The following is a 26,303-nucleotide window of genomic DNA, read 5'->3' on the forward strand; positions in this document are numbered from 1 at the left end:
GAGAAACACAGGACATCGGGCCTGCCCCTGGTGCTTGGTCAGCACATGGGCTCTGAGTTCTAGACAGTACAGGGCATTTGCCAAGTTCTCCAGATCTCCGACATTGGGTCCCTGTTGGCACACGCTGAGGGAGTCTACCTCAAGCCTCCCGGGGCCGGGGCTTTCGTGAATGGCGGTACCAACTGAGTCCATGGGGAGTTGCTAGATGTGGGTCCTGCCAAAAGTGGGGCCCTGCAGCCTCGACTACATCCCCTCGCCTCCTTTGCAGCTAGGTGTGGCCATGTGACTAGGTTCTGGCCAATGGGATACAAGCACAAAGTGCTTTGTTGTACAAAGTGTGCAGCGTTTGTTGTACAAAGTGATGTGTACAACTTGAGTAAAGAAAGGAGCATGGTCTTTGTCCCTCTCTTCTCCTTACTGACTAGATAGATGGTGTACATGATGGCTGGACTTCCAGCAGCCATTTTGGACCAAGAGGCAACTCTAGGCATAGAAGCCAATAGAAGAATAAGATAGGAGAAATCTGGGCTCTGACATCATGACATCACACATCACGCAAGTGAGAAACAAATAAATGTCCATGTTCTTTTTAAAAAATATTTTATTTACTTATTCATGAGACACAGAGAGAGGCAGAGAGAGAGGCAGAGACAGGAGAAGCAGACTCCATGCAAAGAGTCCGATATGGGACCCGATCCCAGGACACTGGGATCACGCCCCAAGACAAAGGCAGATGCTCAACCACTGAGCCACCCAGACTTCCCAAATGTCCATGTTCTTAAAGCCATGATTATTTGGGGTTTTCTTTTACTTTGGCCAAAACTATTTTTAAATAATATACCTTATTTATTTATTTATTTTTTTTGGTTGGGGGTTGGAGTTGCCATCAGTTGCAGAGGAGCTATAGGGGACCTACTATGTGTGAGAGTCTGGGGCAGACTCTGAGATGAGACTGATAATTATTTTGCATAATAGTAATTTGTGATACGTGTCAGCGTGTATGTGTAAAGCACTTAGTTCAGTGCCTGGCACAGGGTAAGAGCCTGATCAATGTTAGCGACTATATTGTCCTTACAGGTGAATAAACCATGTATCCTGGTACACAGGATCCAAAGAGCCATCTGAGGTCAGAGGGAAGAGCCCAGGTGCTGGAGGCATTTGAACATGGCCTTAAAGACAGAGTAAGAAGAGCAAGTGACATCAACAAACACCATGACCAAAAGCTTCATGGATGTTACGTCCCATGATGCTGAGGTCCCTGAGCCTCAGAGAGAGTAAGTACCTCCCCAAGGACCCGGCAGGACTGAACACTTGGACACTCTGGCTCTGCAGTTTTCCTCCCCAAGGGTCTGCGGGCCGAGCATTGGGGCTCGAGCAATGGGAAGAGCATGAGCAAAGGGCCAGGGGTCCCATCTGGAGCTCCGGGCCCGTGTCCTGGAGTGGGGACATGAGAAGGCCGGGGAAGGCAGCAGGGGCTCTGTGGTCAGCGTCCCCCTGGACAGGTGCCCCGATGAGTTCTCTGGCCCTTCAGTGTTTGTATTACTTCTTGTCCTCTGTGGCCAGCCCCAGAGAGGGGATAAATGGCCAGCCTGGAATTTAGAGGGAGTTTCCTGTAGCTGTTGTAGCAAATGACCACAAACTTAGTGGCATAACACAACACACATCCTTTATCTCACGTGCTGGAGGTCGGGAGGCAGAGCAGGAGGCAGAGTCTGGGGGCGTGAAGGACAGGCAGGGAGAGAACCCCGTCCTCGCCCCTTGCAGAGGCTGCCCATCACGGGGAACTGGGACACCCTGCTTCGTTCTGTATTGCTCTTTGCCAACACGAAGCCCAGCAACTGGGGCAGCGTGCTGTGCCATCTGCTTGCCCATCGCCCCTACCAGCCACACCCCTCCTGGGCTGGCCTGATACCCCTGCCCCCAGCCCCCATGCATCCTCACTTGGGATGGAGCCATTTCCCAGGAGTCTGGACCACCCTTATGCTTTCACTAACCCCAGTCCAGCTGGGGGCTCTGCTCAACCCCATTCCCACTTAGCATTCCCACTTCCCTCTTAGCAAGACCCCCGAGATCCGCCCCCCCCCACATCCCCCACGCCAGATTCAGGATCGGAAGAAACACTGGGGCCAGGCAGGGCCGCAAAACCACTGCCAGTGGTGAGGCCTGCAGCAGCCCTGCACCGAGCCCCTTCCTGAGTTCAGGCATTAGCCCGCTGGCTTTGCACAGTCTGTGAAATGTCAGTGCAGCGTAATGTGGCTTCTGGAAAAAAAACCAATTCAATCTTTGGCTGCAATGAAAATGTCTGAGGCTTGGATCCTGGGAGGGAAAAGCTCCCTGAGCCGAGCAAGGTTGGGCTACATATGGCGACGGGGCCCCCCTGGGCTCTGGAGGGCCCTCTGCCCACCTGGACCTTACACTACCCTCCTGCCCTGGCTTACTACGGCCAGACCCCGAGGGTCCTTCCCAACACCTCCCCAAGGTGAGCTTATGAGGGCGGATGATTACCGTCCCTCCTTCACCGAGGCTCAGTGAGGAGTTCTGGCCTGTGCTGCACCCCAGCCAGGATCCTGGACTTGGCCCCTCCAACTCCCCTGGATAGAAGGTTCCATGAGGCAAGAACCTATGTGCTCGTGCAGGTAGGCATCCCTACCAGCAGTCCAGAGCCGGGGTGGAGGGGACCCTCAGCAGCACCGAATCCCACAGAGAGGATCAACTGAGCCCAGGCCCAGGACCACCTCTGAGCACTCCTCCCAGGTGTGAAACCCAACATTCCAGGAAACACTAATGACCCCAAATGGAGCAACGTTCCTCAAAACGACGGGCCCAGCATCCACAAAGATGTCAGAATCAGGCCAGCTAAAGACAGCCGGTGAGCCTGGACTGGATCCTGGAGCAGGAGAAAATTATGTTTGCTTATTTCCTACAATGACATTATTGGGACAAGTGTGAATTCTGAACAAAGTCTGTAGATGAGATAATAGAACATAATAATACGTGTTAGTTGTCTGATTTCGCCATTTGTACTGTGGCTACGTAAGAGGCCTGTCCTGCTCTTAGGAAACACCCATGAAGTGTCTGGGTCTGGGGGTGTCGGGTCCGCAACTTGCTCTCAAGTGGATCAGAAAACACGCACAGAGAGAGAGAGACAACGGTGAGAAGAACTCAGGAAAATGTTAACATTTGGGGAATTTGGGTGAAAGCGTTCTTTCTTGCGGGATTTCTGTACCACTGAAATTATTTCAAAATAAAAAGTTACAAAATAGAAAAGTCAGAGTCTTGAAGGAGAGAGAGGTTGAGGAGCAGTTCTCAATGTAAGGAGACTAAGCAGCCTCGGGCAGGTATTGCAAACCCTCCCAGATCAGCGGGAAAGCCGGCGGTCAGGGGCTGGGATGGTGGGGGACGCGTGATGCCACCCCCTGTCCCTGGATTTCTTGGGTGTGACAGTCAGGTGAGGGCTCCCAGGAGAACGTCCTTGCTCTTTGCAGGTGCACGCAGGAGTCTGGGCAAAGGGTCAGGATGTGCATCCCTCTCGTGGTTCACAGGAAAGAGAGACGGAGCCCAGGGGCTCTACACCCCGGTCCCCAGCAGGTGTGTTCACCTTCTGCCCTGCCCGGACTCAGACCTGCCTGCCCCTGAAAAGGGGTGTGGGGTGGGGAGGTGGTGGGAGGGGGCGGGAGGGGCCCTGCAGCCCCGCGGCCCGCTGTCCCCTAGCTGTTCCCTCTCCCGCCGCAAGGTGTCTCCACGTGGCCCTACGAGAAGGTGGTTTTCATTTTCCAAAGTTCCTTCAAGTTGCTAAGATGGGAATTAAAACGTGGCCCTTCCTGTCCGACCCGCCGGCCGCTCTCCCTGCCGCCCGTGTCGAGCCGGTGGTGCTTTCTGGGCTGTGCTTCCCGCTCGGGTTTCCAGGTGCCCCGCCTCGCCGCACCCCTGCGCTGGCTCGGAGGTCCCCATGAGGGGGTCTCTGCTGCCCTCCTGTGGCCGCTGCCTACTACCACACAGACGCCCCTCCCGGAGGGCAGGGGCCTGCAGAGCTCTGCAGCTTCTCCCCATCCTGGAAGAGCTGGGGGCTCCAGGGAAACTGAGCCAGTCCCTCAGGCAGACGAGGGACTTAGGCTAAGGAGCTGGCTCGTGGGACTGGGGGTGTCGACAGGTCCAAACTCCACTGAGCAGCCTGGACAGCCCCTCCCCCTGCAGGAGCTGATGCTGGGGTCTGGAGGTGGAGTTTGGGAAGCTTAGTTTTTCTCGTGAGGCCAGTGATCAAGGGATTGAGGATGGTGTGAGGCCCCCAGAGCACGGACATCGGGGTTGCCCACGGGCACCAGGTGAGGCTCAGGGCAACACCTACCTGGGCGTCTGATGGGTGGTGGGATGCTCTGAGGGCCAGGCAGCTGACCCAGAAATCTGACCACCATGGGGCACCTGGGTGGCTCAGTGGTAGAGCGTCTGCCTTCAGCTCAGGGCGTGATCCTAGGGTCCTGGGATAGAGTCCCTCATTAGGCTCCCCGCAGGGAGCCTGCTTCTCCCTCTGCCTGTGTCTCTGCCTCTCTCTGCGTGTCTCTCATGAATAAATGGATAAAATCTGAAAGAGAAAGAAAAGGAAAGAAAGAAAAAAAGAAAGAAAGAGAGAAAAAAAGAAAGAAAGAAAGAAAGAAAGAAAGAGAGAGAGAGGGCAGCCCAGGTGGCTCAGCAGTTTAGCGCTGCCTTCAGCCCAGGGTGCGATCCTGGAGACCTGGGATAGAGTCCCACGTCGGGCTCCCTGCATGGAGCCTGCTTCTCCCTCTGCCTGTGTCTCTGCCTCTCTCTCTCTCTGTGTCTCTCATGAATAAATAAATAAACCTTAAAAAAAAAAAAGAAAGAAAGAAATCTGACCACCAGGTGTTGGTCAGCAGGAATGTTTAAAGCATTTTTCCAGTATTTTAAGTAATTTTAAAGTATTTTAAAGTAAAATTCCCTGGTCTCACATTATGCTGTCCTGGTTTCCAACTCCTAATTTTTAAAAGAAAGCCCATACTTTTTTTTTTTTAAGATTTTATTTATTCATTCATGAGAGACAGAGAGAGAGAGACAGAGACAGAGAGAGGCAGAGACACAGGCAGAGGGAGAAGCAGGCTCCATACACAGAGCCTGATGTGGGACTCGATCCCGGGTCTCCAGGATCACGCCCTGGGAAAGCACCCCCCCCACACACCCTTTGTAAGAGAAAGAGTCTGTTCTCTGAGTGTGTGAGGAGTAAGAATAGGGCTGTGCAGGGGGCTGAGCGGGGCTCCAAGGGTGGGCCCTGGGGGTGCTGGGCATCGCTGTTACCATCGGGGTTACTTGCATGAGTCCTTGATGATGCCAGAGAGAGAGATACACAGAGATAGAGACCGGGAGAGGGAGAAAGAGAGAGACGGAGGGTAGAGAAACGAGAGCAAGGAGAGGCCACTTGTTTGCAAAGTCCCACAAAGCAAGGAGTAGAAGCGAGGAGGGATGGGGAAGTCAGCTGGGGAGCATGTCTCCATAAGGAGGAGAGGTTTGCTCATGTTGACGCTGGCAGGAAGGAGCAAGAGGGACAGGGACACAGGGCAGGAGGCTTGTCTGGTCAGGGACAGGATCCAGAACCCAGGGCAAAGTGCCTCTTCCACATTGGACAAGGCTCTCCACCAGGCTTGTTCGGGAGGGCATTCATCAGCCAAAGAGATAATCAAATGTATAAGGCGCAGGTGTGAAGTCAGAGTGACGTCAGAGGAAACTAGGCAGGTCACCAGCCCCTAGTGAGGGAGAGAGGCTGGACACGGGAGGACACAGCATGTGGGGATGTGCAAGTGTCCTGGGGCTGCCATCCTGAAACGGGCCTTAACACGACAGAGGTTTATCCTACAGTCTGGAGGCCAGAGGTCCACAATCAGGGTGTGGGCAGGGCCAAGCTCCCTCTGAGGGCTCCGGGGCAAGACCCTTCCAGTCTCAGGCCCCGTGCCAGACGACTGTCTCCCTGGGTCTCCGCTTCTTCTTCTTATGAGGACATCAGTCGTTGGACCAGAGCCCACCGTCCTCCAGCATGACTCATCTCACCTAATTCCACGTGCAAAGACCCTCTCTCCAAATAAGATCCCTTCCGGAGGTTCTAGGGGGACATTTGGCCGGGGTGGGGGGGACCCTGTTCTTTTTTTTTTTTATGATAGTCACAAAGAGAGAAAGAGAGGCAGAGACACAGGCAGAGGGAGAAGCAGGCTCCATGCACCGGGAGCCCGACGTGGGATTCGATCCCGGGTCTCCAGGATCGCGCCCTGGGCCAAAGGCAGGCGCTAAACCGCTGCGCCACCCAGGGATCCCGGGGGGACCCTGTTCTACTCAGTGCAGCCGCCAAGAGTGAAGGGAGCCAAGAATGTGAGAGGGATGTGACCAGGTGCACTGCACAGGGCAGGGGTACAGGAGCCCCCACCCCAGCGCTCCCGGCTTCCTGCAGGGAAGAGCCTCAGGGCACCGGGGTCGGAGGAGGTGGGGAGCTCTGTAGGGTGTTTCCGCATCGCCCAGGGCCCGCAGGGAGCACAGGGTGCAGGGAAGCGTAGGGCGCGGCCAGGCAGCAGCAGCAGCACAGGGAATCACCACCCCGGGCCCACCTGCCTGCGAGGAACTGCAGTGGGCGTCTGGCCCCTGCCCTGTCCCCTTTGCCTCACTCCAGAGACTTCTCTTTCCTAACAAGGGAGGACGAGCCAAGGAGCTATTGTCAGGATCCCATTTTCCAGGGGAGGCGACCCGCACAAGGTCACACAGCAGGGCTGGGGGCTGGGATGTAAGCCCGTGTTTAGCTTCCAGATGCACCAAATGAGCAGACTCGCCCGGGGAGCCACGGCAGCAACAGTTGCCAACGTTCTGCTGCGTGTGTTTGGTCCATCTTCCCACCCGATCTCCTACGTCGTCGCTGCCACTTCCACACTTCTTTAGGTAAAATGTACAGACCATGAAATGAATACATCTTACCCTTAGTAAAATGTGTTGTATCTTTAGCATGATTTCTTTTTTTTAAAGATTTTATTTATTCATGAGATAGAGAGAGAGAGACAGGCAGAGGGAGAAGCAGGCTCCACGCAGGGGGCCCGATGCGGGACTCGATCCCAGCACCTCGGGATCACGCCCTGAGCTGAAGGCAGACGCTCAACCGCTGAGCCACCCAGGTGCCCCTTTAGCATGATTTCTTAAACGTGGTCTTGGATTTTCTCTCTGTGTCGTACTTTCATACTTTTCTAACAACGAGCAAGAACTGTTTTTTATAAAGAAGGGGAAAAATGATAAAATGATGATGGAAATGTTAAAAAGTCCCTTTGGGCTGGTGTTCCGCCACCTCCATTCAGCTACACGGCTTCAGGCGCCCCCAGAGTGACGCTGTGCTTTCCCTCCCGAGTAAGCAGGTATCCCAGGACCCTGCCCACCACTCCCAGACTTTTGGGGGGAGGTGGGGCGGCACCCCCTCATGGCTAGGAAGGACCCTCCCTCCCGTGCAGGCTGAGCCCCATGCAAGCTGCCCTGAATCCCATCTCTGTTGCATCCTTGGACCCCCCCCCCCCCCCACTGCCTGGCTCCACAGAACATCCAGTCAAACGAAGTGTACTGGTGGAGGGGGGCTTTAGGGTCCTTTGGGACCCCTCCCCGCAGCCAGGCTGGCCTGGGGAGACGTTGCCAGGCAACCAGCTGGGGCTCCTCCCAGGGTGGCTGTGGGTGCCCATGTTGCCTGGCAACCAGGTGGCAGTGTCCCTAGAGCCAGGACCACACAGCTGCGCCCTGCCCCGCCAGCCTCTCCCCTCCCCGGCCTGGCCTGCCGGACCCCTGGGCCCCTGTCCTATTTCCCTAGACTAGGACAGCTGGTGTCCCCCGTCGCAATGAGCATTGTTCTTTCCAGGTGAGTGGCCTGCACTGGCCTTGGCTGGGAGGGGCCGGGAGGCAGGATTTGGGGGGCTGATGCAGCAAGAGAGACAGGGGCAGCCAGGCCTCCTGGGGCGGGTGGTGGTAAAGGCTGCTCTCCGTCCCACCTCACCCCACCTCAAGGTCAAGGGAAGGCCAGGGAAGCTTCCAGATCTGACCTCTGCTCTCTGGCATTACTGCCCACAGCTCTGGGGTAGCCAAATTCACAGGATCCATCCCCTCTTTCCCTCATTCGGCTCCACCTGCAAAACCTCTCTTCGTGCCTCAGAGCCCCCCAGACGACACCCCTAGCCCCCGTGGAATGGTCCCTGACCACACCCTCTCTGACCAGGTTTTATCAATGCTCCCTTGGGGCTTGCCTGCCCCTTATCCATTTATTTTGGTGCCTGGTTCCTCTGAAGGTCACAGACTCGACCTTGAAACCACTCGAGGTGCTTCTCAAAACACGCAGCCCCTGCTAATGATAGGGAAACCGCCTGTGCTCTGAGGAACTCTCTGTACCTTCCATTTAATTTTTCTGTAAACCTAAACCTGGCCCCCCAAAAAAAGTTTATTCATTTTTTAACAACCTTCAGTGCTCAGAGAAGGGAGACAGTTTGAACAGCTCAGGGAGGTCAGGGTGGGAGGTGGAGGCAGAATCAGGGGATTCTGGAGAGAGGGGCCCTTGCAGCTAGGATGCATAACTCTGCCAGGAAGATGCTAAAGCCCTGCTCAGGGTCCCAGGGAGGATAAGGCTGGATTTGGAACCAGAGCAGCCTTTGCATCCCTGCCGGCCACTTGACCAGCCTGCGACCTGGCTGGCCTCCCAGATCTGCCTTGATAGAACCACGAGCATCATCAGATGGGACCAGGCCCCGGGCAGGGAGCTCGCCAGCTAGGTGCAGGGTGATGGGTGGGTGACCTCTGCGTTGCTGTCCCGACCTGTCCCGGTGTCATGGCCCAGAACGGCCTCTCAGGCTCCCCCCTCCCCAGGAACAGCCAGGTGCGGGTGATGGAGAACACAGTGACCAATGCCGAGAAGTACTTTGGCCAGTTCTGCTCACTGCTGGCCGCCTACACCCGCAAGACGGCCCGGCTGAGGGACAAGGCCGACCAGCTGGTCAAACAGCTCATCGACTTCTCCAACACCGAGAACCCTGAGATGCGGGCCACCGTGAGGAACTTCGCCGAGGACCTGGCCAAAGTGCAGGATTATCGGCAGGCCGAGGTAGGCGGGGGCGCCCAGGGGGACCCCGGGTCCCTTGCTGGGCTCAGGTCTGAGGGCTGGAGCTGAGCTGCAGGGGGCACAGCTAGTGCACATGTCTCTTAAAGAGGTGTCCGTGAGGAGTGGACACGCGTAGAGCTCCCTCCCCGGTCATACACCCTCCCACCCCCCTGCCCCGTGCCATGGGGCTGAGAGCCTGGAAGCGTTGTGGTGCTGGACAAAAGCCAGACAAGGCAAGGACCCCAGGAAGCCCAGCCTGAGGGCGGGGGCTGTGGGCTCCAGGAGTCCCAGATCGGAGGCACATGCCCGGAGCCCAGGACCCGGAGAAATCCTGGTGGCTGCGGTGAGGAGGCAGCAGGGTGTTAGGGGGAGAGCTAAAAATAAAAATCACCTGCCAGCCCTGGAGAGTCCTCTGAACCAACCAGCTTCTCTTTGGAATAAGCATGAAACCAGACTGTAGCACACACTGCAGGCAGTGCACAGGGGCTGGCACACAGGAACCTCCCTGCCTTGGGGACGCCTGGGTGGCTCGGTGGTCGAGCATCTATCTTCCTTTGGCTCAGGGTGTGATCCCGGGGCCCCGGGATCGAGTCCCACGTCGGGCTCCCTGCATGGAGCCTGCTTCTCCCTCTGCCTATGTCTCTGCCTCTCTCTCTGTGTATGTCGCTCATGAATAAATAAAATCTTTAAAAAAAAGGAAAGAAAAAAACCTCACTCCTCTACACAGCCAGGCAGAAACAACCCCACACTTACCGTCTCAGGATGCAGGACTAATGGCACCATTCGTCCCCCCACCATTCCTAATTCCACCTGGTGACAGGGTGGCCACCTGTGTCAGTGAGTGGCCTCTCTCCGAAGGAAGAGTGAAACTTCTCTCTAACAAGCAGGTCTTCACAGGCTTGGAACCAGGTACCTGAGCAAACTCCCTAGAGACCTGTCATCCTCGATGTTTACGTTTCAAAGACACACCTGCCATTCCCAGCTTGTAAACCATCAAGAATCTTATTTAGCTTTTAGAAAGGTTTACATGAGTCCCAAAGGGACAGAAGAAAGGGATTTACAATTGCAGGTTTTCTAAAAGAAAATGCTGTAAGGAAAGCAAGGGGGAAAGTCTCTTTTCCTTTCTACTCCTGGGAAAATTATTATTATTTTTAAAAGTTGACTCCTGGGAGAATTATTATTATTTATTTAAGATTTGTGTTTACCCTAGCAGGGTCATAAGCCTTGACAAGGTAAAGGAAGGGGCCTGATGGGGCTTCTAGATCTCCTGGAGCATCTGGCAAGCCAAAATTTCAGGGGATCTCCCTGCCACTGGTCCTCAAGGCCTCAGCCTCTCCTGTGACTTGTTAGCAATGCAGATTCTTGGGTCACACTGAGGACTTGCTCATTCAGAACCCCTGGGGTGGGGTGGGGGGTGACTGGCAATCAGGGTTTTAAGGAGCCCAGGGGAAGGGATGGGAGGCTCCTAAGTCTGACTCTCAGGGACTGACTCAGGGGCGTCAGGCATCCCCCTCACACACCCTGCTGTGCCCTCGGGGGCTGCATAGGGCTCTCAGCTCTGAATCCCGGGCTACTTCGTGTTCCAAGTGCACCTACTAGTCCCCGCAGTGGGGACAGTAAGGCCGGCTGGAGAACTGAATTGGCGGTGGCACCCGATGGACTGTCACGAAACCCTTGGTGGGCACGGCCGTTTACATTTTACAGGGAGGAAACGAGGCTCGTGAGATGAAACGGATCGCCCGAGCCTTGGGGAGGTAGAGCCTGAGCACAGGCAGGTATCCTCAACCGTAAGCGGGGAGGGAGGGTGTCTCGTGCTTTCACGGCCCCCCACGGGCTCCTGTCATGCAGCTACGGGTGTGCACGCAGCACTCGACGAATGTAGGCTGGAGCCCACACCGGCTCCACTCACCCCCTGGTTCCATCTGCTCTGACTCTCTGCTTGTCCACGCTCCCCCAGGTCGAGAGGCTGGAGACCAAGGTCATCCACCCCCTGAAACTCTACGGGGCGCACATCAAGCAGACACGGGTGAGCAAGGGGCACTGCCTGACGGGGTCTGGCCCGCTGGGACAACCAGGAAATGGCCCTCCTTTTCCCTTTAGGCCGAGATCAAGAAATTCAAGCAAGAACAGAAGAACGAGATCAAACAATTGGAAAAGCTGGAGAAACTGAGGCAGAAGTCCCCTTCGGACAGGCAAATGATTGTATCCTTCCTGGAAGTGGGGCCTGAGGCTGCTAGGCCAGGGTGGCCATTGGTCGCGGGTGTCCCCTGGGTAGGGGCTGCTGGTTAACCTGGCTCCTTAACCACACCGTTCTCAGACCCAGGTGAGTGCCCCGTGTCTGTGGGGGGAAGGCAGCGGCTCATGGCAGGTGAGGAATGACCCCACGGAACGGCGAGGTGAGTTTTTACCTGGGCAGGTGTGTGCAGAGCTGTGCACTCAGGATGCAAGTCAAAGGTGCAGGGCAGGCGGTGGGCTGGGGGGGGGGGGTCAGGAGACCCGAGTCTGTCCCCTCAGCACTGTTCAGTAAGCCAGCAAGTCACCCCCTCCAAGGCCCCACTTCCTTACCAGGACTACTCACTGAATGCTCACTGGGTGTGGGCACCTCTAGCTTCATGCCCACTGTCTAGATGGGGAAACTGAGGCCAAGAAAGGCGACCTGCCTGAGGTCACACAGGGGAGGCCAGAGGCAAACTTGGAACTCCACTCTGACGGTCTCTAACTCTAAAATCCAGGTTCTCCATGTGCCTGGCGACCAGTTGGGTCAGACAAATTAATTACCTAAAAACATTCCACATGCAGGAATTATTATCAAAGGCGGGACACCTATTATACTAATAGCTCAGCAGGTGCCCACCGTTTAATTCTTTCAACAACCCTGCAAAGCAGGTATTATTACTGTCCCCTGCTTACAGGCAAAGAGATTGAGGCTCAGAGAGGTTTCGTGACTGGCCCAGGGTCACACAGCCAGTAAGCAGGTCTGGCCAAGCGGCGCCTGGCCCTTTCACCATGGTCCAGCTTTGCCTTTCCTCTGATGACCAAATTGGCAAGAGAGGTCCATGAGGCAGGAGAGATGACCCAAAGGGAGAATGGGAAACGATCCAGAGTAGTGTGTAAAGGCCCGGACCGCTCCGTGACACTTCCTGCCTCTGGAGCCAGGCAGAGACCAGTGTGCAGAGGGCCTCAGTGGATGCCAGTCGTACCACCCACCAGCTGGAGGAGATGATCGACACCTTCCAGAAGCAGAAGCTGAAGGACCTACAGGTAGGTGTGGGTGGCCCGGTGTTGGAAATACTCTGGCCTCGAGTGTGTGTTTGAACACACACGTGTGTGTGTGCACATCTGCGTGTGAACCTGTCTGTGAGTGTGCATGCACATGTGTACATACCGTGTTTGTGAGCACAGATGTGTGTACGTGAGCATGTGTTGCCAGTTGCCCGGACGGGTCTCAGAGCCTGGGCTCCCAGGACACCTAATCTTGGCCTAATCCTGGCTGCAGGGGAAGGCCCTGCCTCTAAGCACCCAGGCCCAGCTCCCACCAGGAGAATTTGGCAGACTTTGCCACCACCACCCCAAATCCCCGTCCTTTCCACACAAGGACCCACAGCATTGCTCTGGCTTCCTCCTTCTTTCTTTGCCCTTGACCGAGTAAGCTATGGTTAGGCACAAGGAGTGGGGGGGCACAGGTGCCTCCTCCTTCCACCCCCCCACCCTGTTCCCCCACTCCACCCCACAGTGTGACCTAGAATCCTGGAGCCCCAGCCAGTCACAGAGATCCCCGCACCCACTCTCAGCACCCCCCACACCTACGTTACAGTCCCAGGGGTCTCACAAACGGCGGCTGCCATTTATCACTCCTGGGTTACGTACCCTCCCATGACCCCCCTTACTCTAAAGATAAAGATAGAAATCCTCCCCAAGCCTCCGGAAGCCCCAGCCCAGCCTTATCTTGGACGCAGCAATCCAAGCTGCAGGGCATCAAAAATGAAGTATCTGCACAAATTATTTGGGATCCCTGGGTGGCGCAGCGGTTTGGCGCCTGCCTTTGGCCCGGGGCGCGATCCTGGAGACCCGGGATCGAATCCCACATCAGGCTCCCGGTGCATGGAGCCTGCTTCTCCCTCTGCCTGTGTCTCTGCGCCTCTCTCTCTCTCTCTCTCTGTGACTATCATAAATAAATAAAAAAATTAAAAAAAAAAAAAAATCAAGCTGCAGGGCACCAAACCCCGACACACCTCAGTGCCTTTGCACAGGCCATGCCCTCTGCCAGGAAGGCTTTGCCCTCACTCTGCGTCAAGTTAACACCTCATCTTCAGGGAAACTCACTCAGCTCAGTCCATCCCTGACATTAATTCATGGCTCTGCGCCCCCTGGGGGCAGTTATCCCAGGGTAGATGGGTTAATTGTATTTTTAACTCACTCATCAACCCAACAAATGTTGAATACACACCTACTATTGCCAGACACTGTGCCTGGCGCTGGGACACCACAGTCAGAGAAGGAAGGCCCCTTTCCCTTGGAGTTGATACCCTGGGGAAGACCCATGACACATGCCAATCATCGCGGGATGAAGAGTGTAGGGGGCAACTTGCCCACCCCACCCCCCGCCTGTTGGTGCCACATGAGTCACACACGGGACACGACGTGGCGCCTGTGTGTCGTGTCCCCCGCTGGGTCCCTGCACCGGGTCCAGGGCCTGCGCTGAGCAGTACTCAGTAAATATTTGGGAAGTGAACGGGCGAGTAAATGAATGCACGAGTGAGAGAAACCTGTGGGGGTTAGTGCTCAAGCATCCACGTTGCAGGCAGGACCTAAAAGTACCAGCAGACCGTTATTCAGCACCTGATGTTTATGCGGCCTGAAAGCGGGGCCCTGGCAAGCGGGGTGCTGGCAAGGGTTTAGGACAAGATTCTTGGCACAGTTAGAGGCCAAGAAGCGCATGCAGCTTAAAATAGGCACCTTTCAAACTTTGGGGATTAAGTTTGTAAGAGGCACTTCTCCAAACCATCCCCGCCGAAGAACTCTCCCAGTTTTAAAAGGGAAAAAACGCAGAACTTGAGATAATGACTATCAGTGTATCAGTTTTAGGTCACATTTCTAATAAAATGATCCTAAGCACAGGAGAGCTCTCCGGCTCCTGTAAAAGCACGTGGGTAATGCTTCCGGGCAGGCCTTCCCACAGCAGAGCATGGGTCAGGGAGCTCCCGGAGGGCTGCTTCACACGCAGACCGCCTGGCGATGGGTCCACCCTGGAGCCCCATTCCGTGGGTCTGGGGGCGCTGGAGAACGTGCATTTCTCACAAACCCCCAGGTAGGGCTGGTGCTGATTCAGGGCAGCCAGACAGAGCGGCTGCGTAACTGAATCTCGGGGGGGCTTCGTGAACTGGGGCCACTCTGGGCCCCGCCGTGGAGATGAAGACACGGGGGCTCAGACAGGATCAGTCATAGGTCAGTGAGTGACAGGAGAAGGCTTGGCCGCACCTCTTGGGCTGCAGCGCTCACCACCAGGTCGGCCTGGGGGGTTGCGGAGGGCGGGAGGGAGGCAGGAGGCAGGCGCTCCCCGTTTTGGCCCTTCTCTCTTTCCTCGCCTGTGCTGGCTTGGAGACCTCCTCGGAGCCTGCCTCCCTGGCCAGGGAGTTCCAAAGTTTATGGGAAACGGGGTGTTCCCAGACTGCAGGCTCCTCCCCCACCCCAAGCCTGTGTCCTGCTGGGGCCCAAAGCAAAGTGGGAGTCTCTGTGAAGGCCTGGTGCACAGTACGGGGTGCTGGCACATAGTAGGGGGGCTAGCACATAGTAGGGTGCCTGGCGCACAGTAGGGGGTACCTGGCACACAGTAGAGGGTGCCTGGTACACAGTGTGGGAGGGTTGCCTGGCGCACAGTGAGGGGGTGCTAGCACAGTAGGGGGGGCCTGGTACACAGTAGGGGGGCCTGGTGCACAGTGTGGGGGGTACCTGGTGCTCAGTGAGGGGGTGCTAGCACACAGTAGGGGGTCTGGCGCACAATGGGGGGTTGCCTGGTGCACAGTATAGGAGTGCCTGGTGCACAGTGAGGGGGTGCTAGCACATAGTAGGGGGCCTAGTGTACAGTCAGGGGTGCCTGGCACACAGTAGGGGGCCTGGGACATGGTAAGGGGGTGCCTGGTGCACAGTAGGGGTTCTGGCACATAGTAGGGGGGCCTGGCACACAGTAGAGGGGCCTGGTGCACAGTAGGAGGGGGCCTGGTGCACAGTGAGGGGCGTTCCTGGTGCACAGTGGGGGGTGCTAGCACACAGTAGGGGGGCTGGCGCATAGTAGGGAGGTGCCTGGTGCACAGTAGGGGGTGCTAGCACACAGTAAGGCCCAGGTGCACAGTAGGGGGGGCCTGGTGGACAGTGAGAGGGGTGCTAGCACACAGTAGGGGATGCCTGGTGCACAGTGGAGGGTGCCTGCCACACAGTAGGGGTTCTGGCGCACAGCAGGGGTCCTGGTGCACAGTAGAGGTCCTGGAGCACAGCAGGGGTGCTGGCACACAGTAGGGGTCCTGGCGCACAGTAGGGGTCCTGGTGCACAGTAGGGGTCCTGGCACACAGCAGGGGTCCTGGCGCATAATAGGGGGTCCTGGCGCACAGTAGGGGCCTGGCACACAGTAGGGGTGGCTCACAGCAGGGGTCCTGGTGCACAATAGGGGTCCTGGCGCACAGTAGGAGTGCTGGCACACAGTAGGGGTGCTGGCGCACAGTAGGGGTGCTGGCACACATTACGGGGCCTGGCGCACAGCAGCAGGCCTCACTGGAGCCAGGCATGCCCTAGGAACCCCGAAAGCGCTTGCTGAGCAGAGTGACACTGGCTTAGGACCTCCCCGCCCCAGAGGACAGCTAACACTACCCCCCACCCGCCCATTTGCTCCACGTTCAAGGTGACCCCGGGACTCTCCTTGGGCCAGTGTCGCTTGCGTGATTCGGGCTTCTCTCCCCACAGAAAATCTTTTCCGACTTTGTCACCATTGAGATGGTCTTCCACGCCAAAGCAGGTGGAGGTCTATTCCAGCGCCTTCCAGAGCCTGGACAGCTATGACCTGGAGAGAGACCTGGAGGTATGGACACCACAGATGCCCCACTGCTAGCTGGCCGTACGGGACTCCGACTCCGTTTGCTTCTGGTTATCCTCATAGGAGCAATTTTTATTGGCAACATTTTGCGATTGTTACAGTTTCGCAGGCTCGTGCTGATGAATTCTTTTCTTTATCTGCCCCCGGCTGCCAAAACCAGAGGTGGAGAATTTTCCCAATCCTATCTTTCTGGAATATCAACATTTTCACCATGACTTGGGTGTTTAAAAAACAAGCAAATGAGTCAACAGTGACAAAAAGCATCCCCGGCGGAGGCTTGCTGCCGTTCGGGTGCGGACGAGGGCTTACGGTGGCTGCAAATGCAGCAGGGCTGGCTGACCTGTAACACCCCTCGCTGCACAGCAGCTGGGCTGCTGCGATGATCCTCTGGTTCGGGGTCGGTGGCTCCGCTGGATGCTCTTTCATGGGTCTTTCCTGGGTGTTCAGTTGGCAGCTGGGGCTGGAGTCATGTATGAGGCTTCCTCCCCCGCCTCTGGCGGGTGATGGCTGTTTTCTGGGTTCAGGACGGGCCTCTGGGTCTGCAGGGTTCAGTGCAAAATGGAAACGTAGGCCCTCTGTTCAACGAATTGCAAGACTGAGAGCAGAGGGTTAGACCAAATACGGGGTTCTTCCGAGCTCGGGCCACAAAGCCCGCCCTGCCTGGCTCCTCAGGGGTCTGCAGCCCGAAGGCTGCCTGCCTGAGGCCTCTCCAGGTGGCGGGGGGCTTCCTCGCAGCACCACAGCTGGTCTAAAGCGAGCATCCTGGGGCGCCCCACGGTGGGTTATGTGTCTGATTCTTGGTTTCAGCTCAGGTCAGGGTCTCAGGGTCGTGAGGTCGAACCCTGTGGCGGGGGTTAAGATTCTCTCTCCCCTCTGCTCCTCCCCTGCTCCTAAAAATATTTTAAAAATAAAAAAATAAAGCCAGTATCCTGTGACAGAGGCAGGTAGAAAACGTATCGCCTTTTATAACCTAATCTTAGAGGTAATTTAGTGTCGTTTCGGCCGCAGTCCACGCCTTCGAAGTGAGTCAGTCACTAAGGATGTATTCAAGGGGAAGGGAACTGTATTCCAGCTTGTGGGTAAGCTTTAAAACCACCGTATGAGGCTAAATGCAGACCAGATAGGCTCTGGTGTGTCCACTTATCTCTGCGATATTCTTTTAGGGGCAAGAGAAATCTCTAATTTTCCTGTGTGACTATGGATGTGTTACCTAGGATGTGTTACCTAGGCCTGTTTCCCCGTCTATGAAATGGGATGCTGACGCCCACTTAGCGGGCTAGTGTAGATCGCAGGAAGCTCCCAGACAGGACCTGGGCCAGGTCGGGGTTCTGGGAGTGCCTGCTGTGCATCGCCTCCGTCCCCTCCTTCCTCCCCACACCCCTTCCTTTCTTTCCTGATTGGAAACAGCTGGCCCTGGTCTCTCCGTGGCAGGATTTTAGAGCCAAGACGCATGGGGTTTATGGACATCACGATGCCCAGCCACTCAAGGATACCACCCCCTCCCCAACTGTCCCGTGGTCTGTCCCAGCTGTCCCGTGGTCTCTCGCTGGCCAGGTGAGCACTGGGGCTGGGAGTGTTCATCCTGTGACGAGGGGGAGGCCATCTGAGAGCAGGGATTTCCACGAGGTTCTGCTCGGGGAGTGTGGAGACCTGCCCCGGGGTCCGACCTGGACCGGCCAGTCCGAGCCGGTGATCTGTAGCTCAGAGCCCAGCACGCAGCAGCCACTGTGTGTCCTGAGAGCCCCCCGGAGGCATCCTGAAGTGTGTCCACTGAGAAGCGGGGGCTCTGGGCAGGTCATTCCTAGTTCCCAGCCCATGGGCCCATAGGTTTCAAAAGTCTGAATTTCTCATATTTTAGGAAAGTCATATGGTACATGTAATCCTAGGAGCCCAGCAAAGCACATCCGTATTCCTGCAGGACTCTGAGTGCTCAACCAAATGAGACAAATAAAGACTCCAAGCAGCCTCATGTCCATCAGAAGAGGTTTAGTCACTGAGTGGGGGGCAAGGGGGAGCCTCACCCCACAGTGGAGGGGGCAGGCTTCCTGAATAATCCTCTCTAGGCAGTGAAGCCAGCATGGCCCCCAGCTAGGCCACCTGGGTCCGAATCCACTGCTCCTTAACCTGTCTGTGCCTCAGACTCCTCCCTCACAAAGTAAGGCTAATAACAGTGCCCCCCTCGCCTGCAGGGCTGTGGGGGGTACTAGGTGAACCAATCTCCAGGAAGCTCTTAGAAATTGCAGACACTTGTCGCCGCCCCTGTAATTACTGATGCTGTTGCTGTGTCATTCAGAGCACTCAGACGGCCATAGAGAGCCAGAGGGGAGACGAGGAGGAGAGCACGGACCACTCTGAGGAGGAGGACCCCGTGGAGGACCTCACGGGGCAGGGGCAGACGCCCCATCCATAGGTCCAGCGCTCCCCAGTCTGAAACATGGGGGCTGGGGGTGGGCTGGGGGCTCCGCTGCATCCCCCCACCCCCAGGTGAGTCTCATGTCCTCTGAGCCTGTTTCCTCGTCTGCACAACAGGGGCAATCTCGCTCACCTCACAGGTCACTCTGGGGATCCATGGGCTTAGCATGGTGCCTGGTGCCTCTTAGGTGCTCAATAAACGTGGGGTGCATCGTAACCTGAGTCGTACTGGGTCTCATTTCGCAGCTTATGACCTGGGGAGTCGAGGGGTTAAACCTCTGCTAATGCTGTGAAGAGGGTGGATTAGTCTCCCAGGGCTGCTGTAACAAAGCACCGCAAGCTGGAGGCTCAAACAACAGGAATTTACTCTCCCACAGCTTGGGAGGCCTGCAGTCCGAGATCTAGAAGCAGGCGGGGTGGGCTGCTCCTGACGTGAGGGAGGATCTGCTCCAGGCCTCCCCCTGGCCTTCGGCGCCTGCTGGCCATCTTTGGTGTCCCCTGGCTTGGAGACACCACACTCTGATCTTGGTCTGCATCCCCACATGGCATTTTCCGTGTGTGTGTGTGTGTGTGTGTGTGTGTGTGTCCAAATTCCCTCTTTTTATACAGACACCAGTCTTGTTGGAGTACGGATCCACCCTACCCAATGTGACCTCACCCTAACTAATTATATCTACAAAGATTCTATTTCCAAATAAGGCCACATTCTGAGGCACTGGGAGTTATGATGTCAACATAAGAGTTTTGGGGGGATGTGAGTCACCCCTAACACATGGACATGATGTGCAGGGATAACCTTGGGACCAAGGACACATCACAGAGGTCTAGGGGGATGGAGGGTTGATGGAGGTGAAGGAAGGGGGTGAGACTGTGATTTTCATATTGACACAGTACAGAACACAAAACCTTCATGGGATCATTGCAGGATTAACATCCTCATCACAGTGACTCTTAGTCACCAAATCCAGCTCCGTGGCACGTCCTTGGGGAAGCCCACCCTGATTCTACCAGGGGCAACACCCATTCCAAAAGTAATGAAAACATTCTATATTTGGGGCACCTGGGTGGCTCAGGTTAAGCGTCTGCCTTTGGCTCAGGTCATGATCGTGGGGTCTGGGGGTCAAGCCCCACATTGGGTTCCCTGTTCAGTGGGGAGCCTGCTTCTCCTGCTCCTGCTCCCCCTGCTTCTGCTCTCTCTCCTCTGTCAAATAAATAAACAAAATCTTTAAAAAAAATGTTCTGTATCTTCTACATAATGATTTATAAGACATATAGATTGTATTGCATATTACACGTCATCACATTTTACGCCATATGTCGTATCTCATACTTTTACACGCATATGTGTGTGCACACAAACAGGCACGCGCACGCACAAATGCACATCTTCTTCAACCTCAGCTGTGTCCAAACCATACTGACAGTTTCTAGAGAAAACCAGCCTCACTTATTCACCTGGCGGTCCTGCAGCCTGGTGGCACCCGGCACACAGTAGGTGCCCATCCCTTCCTGCTCTGACCCCAGCGCACCAAACAGACCAATGGTTCCTAACTCCAGGGTTGGACTCAGCCAGCGCCTTCCTCGCCACCATCTCTGCGGATGGCCACTTGGGAAGCAGCAGAAAGATACAGAGCTTCTCTCTTCTGGGGCCCTAGAGGCAGAGGTGGGCGGTGGGGTGGACAGGGGTGGAAGGAGCGTGACTTTTGGGGGGCTCTCTGGACCAGCGGATTGGGATGGTCCCTCTCCCTGTGTATGCTTGGCTATCTCTCCCCTCTTCCCTGAGGGCGAGCTCACCTGCTGCTGGTCAGAGATACTTGTGCGGGTGTCTGCGCAGGACAGAGAAAGCACCCAACACCACTCCCTGGTCAGGACCGATGACCTGGTGAGGGGGAGCCTCGTCCAAGCACAGGAAGATGGGAGCTGCTGCTTCAGGGGAGCAGGATTTTGGGGAGCGGGAGCATCTGTGGTGCTGTGGTGCCAGGGTCACCGGCCACAGTTAGCGGCCACCGGCTGGCCTGTGGAATCCTCCAAGTGTTGAAATTCAAACCGAATGGAGCCAAATATCCCATGTCTTATCCAAAGACAGTTAAGGGACAATTAACCAGAAACCATATGGAAAGAAATGAATGCAGCTACAAACTTCACAATGTACACCAAAATTCATGCAAAACTGTCCAGAGATAAATTTCAGATGCAAATCTATAACCATTCTAGAATAAATACAAAAGACAATCTACATAACCTTGGGTTTGGGGATGAGTTTTAACACAAGACCCCCAAAGCCTATCCACACACACGCACAAATCGGTAACGCGTACTTTATAAAATTAAGCCTCCTACTCCCTGGAAGACTTTGTTCAGGGAACCAGAAGACGAGACACAGACTGGGAGAAAATATTTGCAAAACCCCTATCGACCAAGGATTTGTATTCAAAACATACAAGGAACTCTCGTAGGTCAATAAGAAGACAAGCCACCCCATCAAAAACGGGTAGCGGTCTGAACAGACACCTCGGCAGAGAAGACTGACAGTGGCCGTCGCTGGAGGGTGAGGCACACAAATGCTTCTATCAAAACACAAAAATCCAACTGGACAAATCAGACGATCTGGTTGGCTTTGCTAAGCGACTCATCAGTTTGGCAGCATCCTGTCCAGAAAACAGTGGGGTGTTCCCTCAACGCTTCGATACGGTCAGAGGGAGGAAGGGTACAACCTAGAGAGAAACACCATCGAAGGCTTCACTGTTTTGTTTTTTTTAAGATTTTATTTATTCATGAGAGACACACACAGAGAGAGAGAGAGAGAGAGGCAGAGACACAGGCAGAGGGAGAAGCAGGCCCCATCCCGGGACCCCAGGATCACGCCCCCGGCCAAAGGCAGGTGCCAAACTGGCGAGCCACCCAGGGATCCCCACACTGTTTAAGTTTTAAATTGAGTTTTTGTGAGTTTCGAATTTTGAGTAAGGTGTTTTAAATGTATTCCTGTAAAATTTAGAAAAGTCTGGTCTTTTTTTTTTTTTTCTTTTTTTCTGCCTTTTGTAGGTGGGAGCTCTGCGGTCTGTGTATGCCACGTTTGGTTCTTGCAGGACCACCCAGGGCAGGTGGTTAAGTTCCTTCTCATTTTACAGACGTAAAAATGAGACTCAAGGAATGATTTGGTAGTTGGGGGGGGGGGAAGGGGGGTGGAACGGGACCTGGCCTCTTTCTCGGGGCTACCTCACCCTGCCCCATGGTCTTCTGGGTCCCTGTTGCCCTAGGGGATCCTTCTCCTTCCACATAGTTGCCTCCGAACCCCACCGTCGGTTGGCCTGCCGCTGCTGGTGGAGTCCCCGGAGCACCAGAGGATGAGTCAGATGTGACAGCCTGGGGATGGGAGCATCCACCACCCAGTCTGTCCTTCTACATTTGCCAAAGAGGGGGTGGCATTCTCCAGACTGGGTGGGAGAACCGGGGGCATGGAGGCCAGGCACCCCCAGGGAGCATACCCCACCCTGCCCCCGGGACCCCCCTCGCCCTTTCCCCTGGCCCTTCACTGCTCCTCAGATTCACCTCCCTCAGCCCTTTAGGCCAGAGATTTAGAACGTGCCTTCCGACTTCTTATAATCAGAAAATGAGAAAGAGCACCATCTCACAGAGCACGCCTGTCAAACCCCACCGGAAAGGACCGGTAAAGGCACCCCACCTCGGTCAGGGAGGAGATGCAACTGGGTTCCACCTACAGCCCTCACCCCAAGCCCCCCAAACACAGGAGGGATGCGGCCTGGGCTCAGAGGGCTCAGGGGAAGAGCAGGCGAGGACCCCAGCAGGAAGGGGTTGCAGGGATCTGGGGGCCCGGGCTGAGGACCAGTCCACGGGGGCCACTCCACCAACACAGACCCCCGTGCGGGCCAGGCTGCCCCTGGGAGGGGCACTCCTCCTCCTCCTCCTCGTGCTTCCACGGGACGCACAACCATCTCGACAAGACCCTCATGCTCAGCCTCTATTTGGCCCCAGAAAAACAAAACAAAACAAAACAAAACCTTTCTTCTGAAAACCCGCTTACGTCACTGAGAAGATTCTGTGAGAAGTCCTTATGGATACGTGAAGAAAAGAAATGTTGGGAAATATCAGGAAGGGAGACAGAACATAAAGACTCCTAACTCGGGGAAACGAACTAGGGGTGGTGGAAGGGGAGGAGGGCGGGTGTTGGAGGGGAATGGGTGACGGGCACTGAGGTGGACACTTGACGGGATGAGCACTGGGTGTTTTTCTGTATGTTGGTAAATTAAACACCAATAAAAGTTAATTAAAAAAAAAAAATGAAACAGACCAGCTTTTTTCTTTTTTTTTTTTTTTTTAAGATAATGTATTTAAGTTTCCACCTTCTGACAATCTGAGGTGCAATATAGAGACATATATTTTTTTCTTCACAGGAAAACAGTTTTGATTTTAGCACTGTTCTGAGATCTTCCACCTTGAAACCTCCTCAGCCTTAAAATACTGTTCGTAGGATAACACCTAGCGGGACAGGATTGCATAATTGTCACACCAACAACACCGGCGTCGTAACTCTACTTTGGGGGCTCCTAAGGGCAAGGTCTGGGTGTGGCAATGGCAAGTTCAGGTCCACGACCAGCTGGCCGAGGGAGAAAACAGCACAATGCACACGTGTAAACCATCACCGAAGGCCCCAGGGGAGGCCACGGTTTTTATAACAAAGGCGGCAGACTGACCTTATTCTAGCACATTTACATATTTTAAGGGGACATATGTCTCTTGTCTGAATTTCTAGCATTTCCTAACGTTCAAAGGTTTGGCTTGTCTTCTTCAAGGCGCCTCACAGAAGTGACAGCCCCAGCTTGCTGGCGACCTCGCGGGCAGAGGGAGCTAACCCACCCTGTCTGCAGCACAGAAGGGGTCAGGACCCCACCCCGTGAGAGCTGACGTGTGGGAGGGTGCCCGCAGTGCCTTCCCCTGTTTTCACGAACACACATCCGGGGCCCGAGGAGGGAAGAGGTACAGCCCCCCAATTCTGGGATTGACCCCCGGGTCAAAAGGGATTTACCAAGAGGCGGTCCCTTTTACCTAAAGTGCAAACCACTCCCAGTGCAGCCCAGGAGGGCTCCCGGTGGTGGCGGGCTCTGCTCTGACTCTGCCTGGTAGCCTTGGAGTCTGTGGATTAGGTGAGGATCCCAGTTCTCTCCCAGCTCCTGACACCCGGTGGCAGGTGTGTGTGGAAGTGATGGGAAGACGGGCAAACCCAGACCATCCTGACGCTCTTCTAGAAATGATTAGTTTATCCCTTCCCATGAGTCACCAAGAGCCCCGACATGGAGAGTGCAGCCCCACTTGAATCCTGGAGACATGTGAGTCCCCTGGACACAGTTGGGGTGGGGTTCCATGCTGGGCTCTGGTCGACTCGGGAAAACAGGCCAGCACCCAGGGAACAGAGCACGTCAGTCCTCATGAGGAGTATGTGACTCTCGGGCCCAGGGAAAACGAGGGGCACTGACAAGGCCCCACTGGAGCCCCCCATGGAGGACAGCCTTAGCATCGAGTGCATTTACTGAATGTGAATATGAGAACAACTCCTCCACCCATTATTTGGTGACCAAAACACCCGTATTCCCAGCCCCATGATGACTAGGACGTATGGGACACATGGCCTAGGTGGCCTTGCCTGTGGTCTGAACCATGCACATTATTCAATTGGGGCGCTTCTAGCCAGTACAATTCCCTTTTTGGTGAAACTGATCGCTGAGAGTCCTAAAGGGAAAAATGATGTACAGGGAGGCTGGGAGGAGGCAGCAGAGACATGGGAGCAATGGTTCAGGACTACAAGGCCGGGGGTGCTGGGGGCAGGAGGGAGCTCCACCTCACAGGTTGGTCGATGACTAAACATGGGGAGAGAAGGATGCAGCCTGGGCTGGCTTGAGCGCTCTACCCACCTCCCCCAAGGCTGGGGCTGGCCTGGCTCCCCACTCCTGCCCCCTCCCTCTGGATGACAGACCATCCTTCCCAAGCTACTCCACTGTGCCAGGCAAAGGATTCGGCTGCCCCCACTCAGTTGCCACGTGTTTGCAGTTTTAGGTAATCTGGTAATAAATTGATCCAACCTCACAGGTCCACCTAGATCCTCCCCAAATACAAGCCAACCGTCAGGCTGCCGCGGTGCACAAGAAGGTCAGGCCTGCAGCTTGCGGCCCTGACTGGCAGGTGGTGTCACCGGGGCGAGACGGAGCCTCACACAAACTTCTTCTTGGCATCCATGCTGCGCTTCCCACATCAGGAGTCTGGAATACCAGGTGCTCCGCGGGACAAGTTAACTGTCCACCTCTGCCTGGGTGGGCTCACCAGCTAACCTGAACATCCTAGGTTTTAATTTGGGTGCAGAACTCAGGAAATGGGCACTTTCTGGTCCTCCTTTTGGTAATGTAGGAGCTTCTTAGCATTTCCCCCCACCCCTTTTTGGCAACAGGAAAATCATAGATCACTCCATTTCACTGTACAAATAACTCAGAGTATCAGAATCCGGTTCTCCTCCTTTGGTGAAACACATGCACACACATATAGCAGATGCAATCTGAATATCAACGTGGCCTCTCTTACATATCTACCAATATTGCTAAAATTAAAACAAACAGTCAACACATACCAAACTGCATCGTGGGGCACCTGGGTGGCTCGGTCCATTAAGCATCTGACTCTTGATTTTGGCTCAGGTCGTGATCTCAGGGTCATGAGATGGAGCCCCGTGTCGGGCTCTGCACTGGGCGTGGGGCCTGCTTGGGATTCTCCTTCCCTGTCTCCCTCAGCACCACCCTGACCCCTCCTTCAAAAGCTGCATCTCAACATCATCCTGTTTTCCGTGCAGGGAACTTTTTATTTGAGAAGACTGGCTGTCCTGGCTCACTGTGATTCACACAGCCCCAGAGGACAGGCAGCAGAAAACCTGAAATGCCACTGCATTAGGGTGAGCCTTCAGAGCTCCCGGCTTCAGACACCCTATCTGCTGGGATGGGAAACTCTCTTCTAGGATATGATCTGACCCTTTCTGCACTGAGTCTCTGGTTCCTGAGTTTACAGGAAGGGCTAGAGGGGCTTTCACACCAAAGTGTCCCTGTGTGTACACCAGGGTGGCACCTCTCCACATGCTAGGATCTCTGAGACTGTCCTGTGTCTGCTCCGGCCAGGCCCCGGAGGGAAGAGACAGTGTTACAAGGACAGAAGGAAATAGCAGAGCAAGCTGCCAGCCTTCTTTCTAGGGTTGGTACTCCTCCAGGTGACACTGGCCAGAGGCACTCTAAGGCTGCCACCAGGAGACGGCAAGCCATCATCAAGCCCTCTGAGGAGGGCTCACGTTTCTGGCAGCAGCCGGCGGCTGACCAATCCCGCTCTTCCCAGCCAGATCCAAAAGAACAAGGAGCGGGAGGGGAGAAAACCCAAAGTGGCCCTTGCTTCCACCTTTAACTGCTATTTCAAGAGGCCTACATGGGGGAATAAAAGTCTCAAGGTCATTTTTGAAGTTAAAGTGCTTGAAAAAGCCGAAAGAAGTTACAGCTGTTGCTTCCTTCCAAAGCCCGCGAGGTCTTGCAGGCCCCTCCCTGGGGGAATGGACCTCAGGACCCACTTGGCTCTCTCCAGAAAGTAGAACCAAACTTCTATACAAATACCTCACATACACAAGGATAAGTCTTTTGGGCACCTTACGGTAAAGTCCTAAC

The 26,303-nt window shown here is 55.2% G+C and overlaps 1 protein-coding gene across 1 annotated transcript; it reads left to right on the forward strand.

Moving 5' to 3' along the window:
* Nucleotides 1-7,752: 7,752 nt before the first annotated feature.
* On the forward strand, nucleotides 7,753-18,778 carry CIBAR2 (CBY1 interacting BAR domain containing 2). Its single transcript, XM_041772855.1, is given in 10 exon segments — nucleotides 7,753-7,876; nucleotides 8,872-9,106; nucleotides 11,061-11,129; nucleotides 11,204-11,305; nucleotides 12,038-12,039; nucleotides 12,256-12,364; nucleotides 16,059-16,109; nucleotides 16,111-16,173; nucleotides 17,620-17,718; nucleotides 18,482-18,778. Coding segments are annotated over 10 exon segments (867 nt in total). The 5' UTR covers nucleotides 7,753-7,856; the 3' UTR covers nucleotides 18,599-18,778.
* The last annotated feature ends 7,525 nt before the right edge of the window (nucleotides 18,779-26,303 follow it).

The sequence above is a fragment of the Vulpes lagopus genome, chromosome 10, assembly GCF_018345385.1.
Source record: "Vulpes lagopus strain Blue_001 chromosome 10, ASM1834538v1, whole genome shotgun sequence".
In the NCBI taxonomy this organism is placed as follows: domain Eukaryota; kingdom Metazoa; phylum Chordata; class Mammalia; order Carnivora; family Canidae; genus Vulpes; species Vulpes lagopus.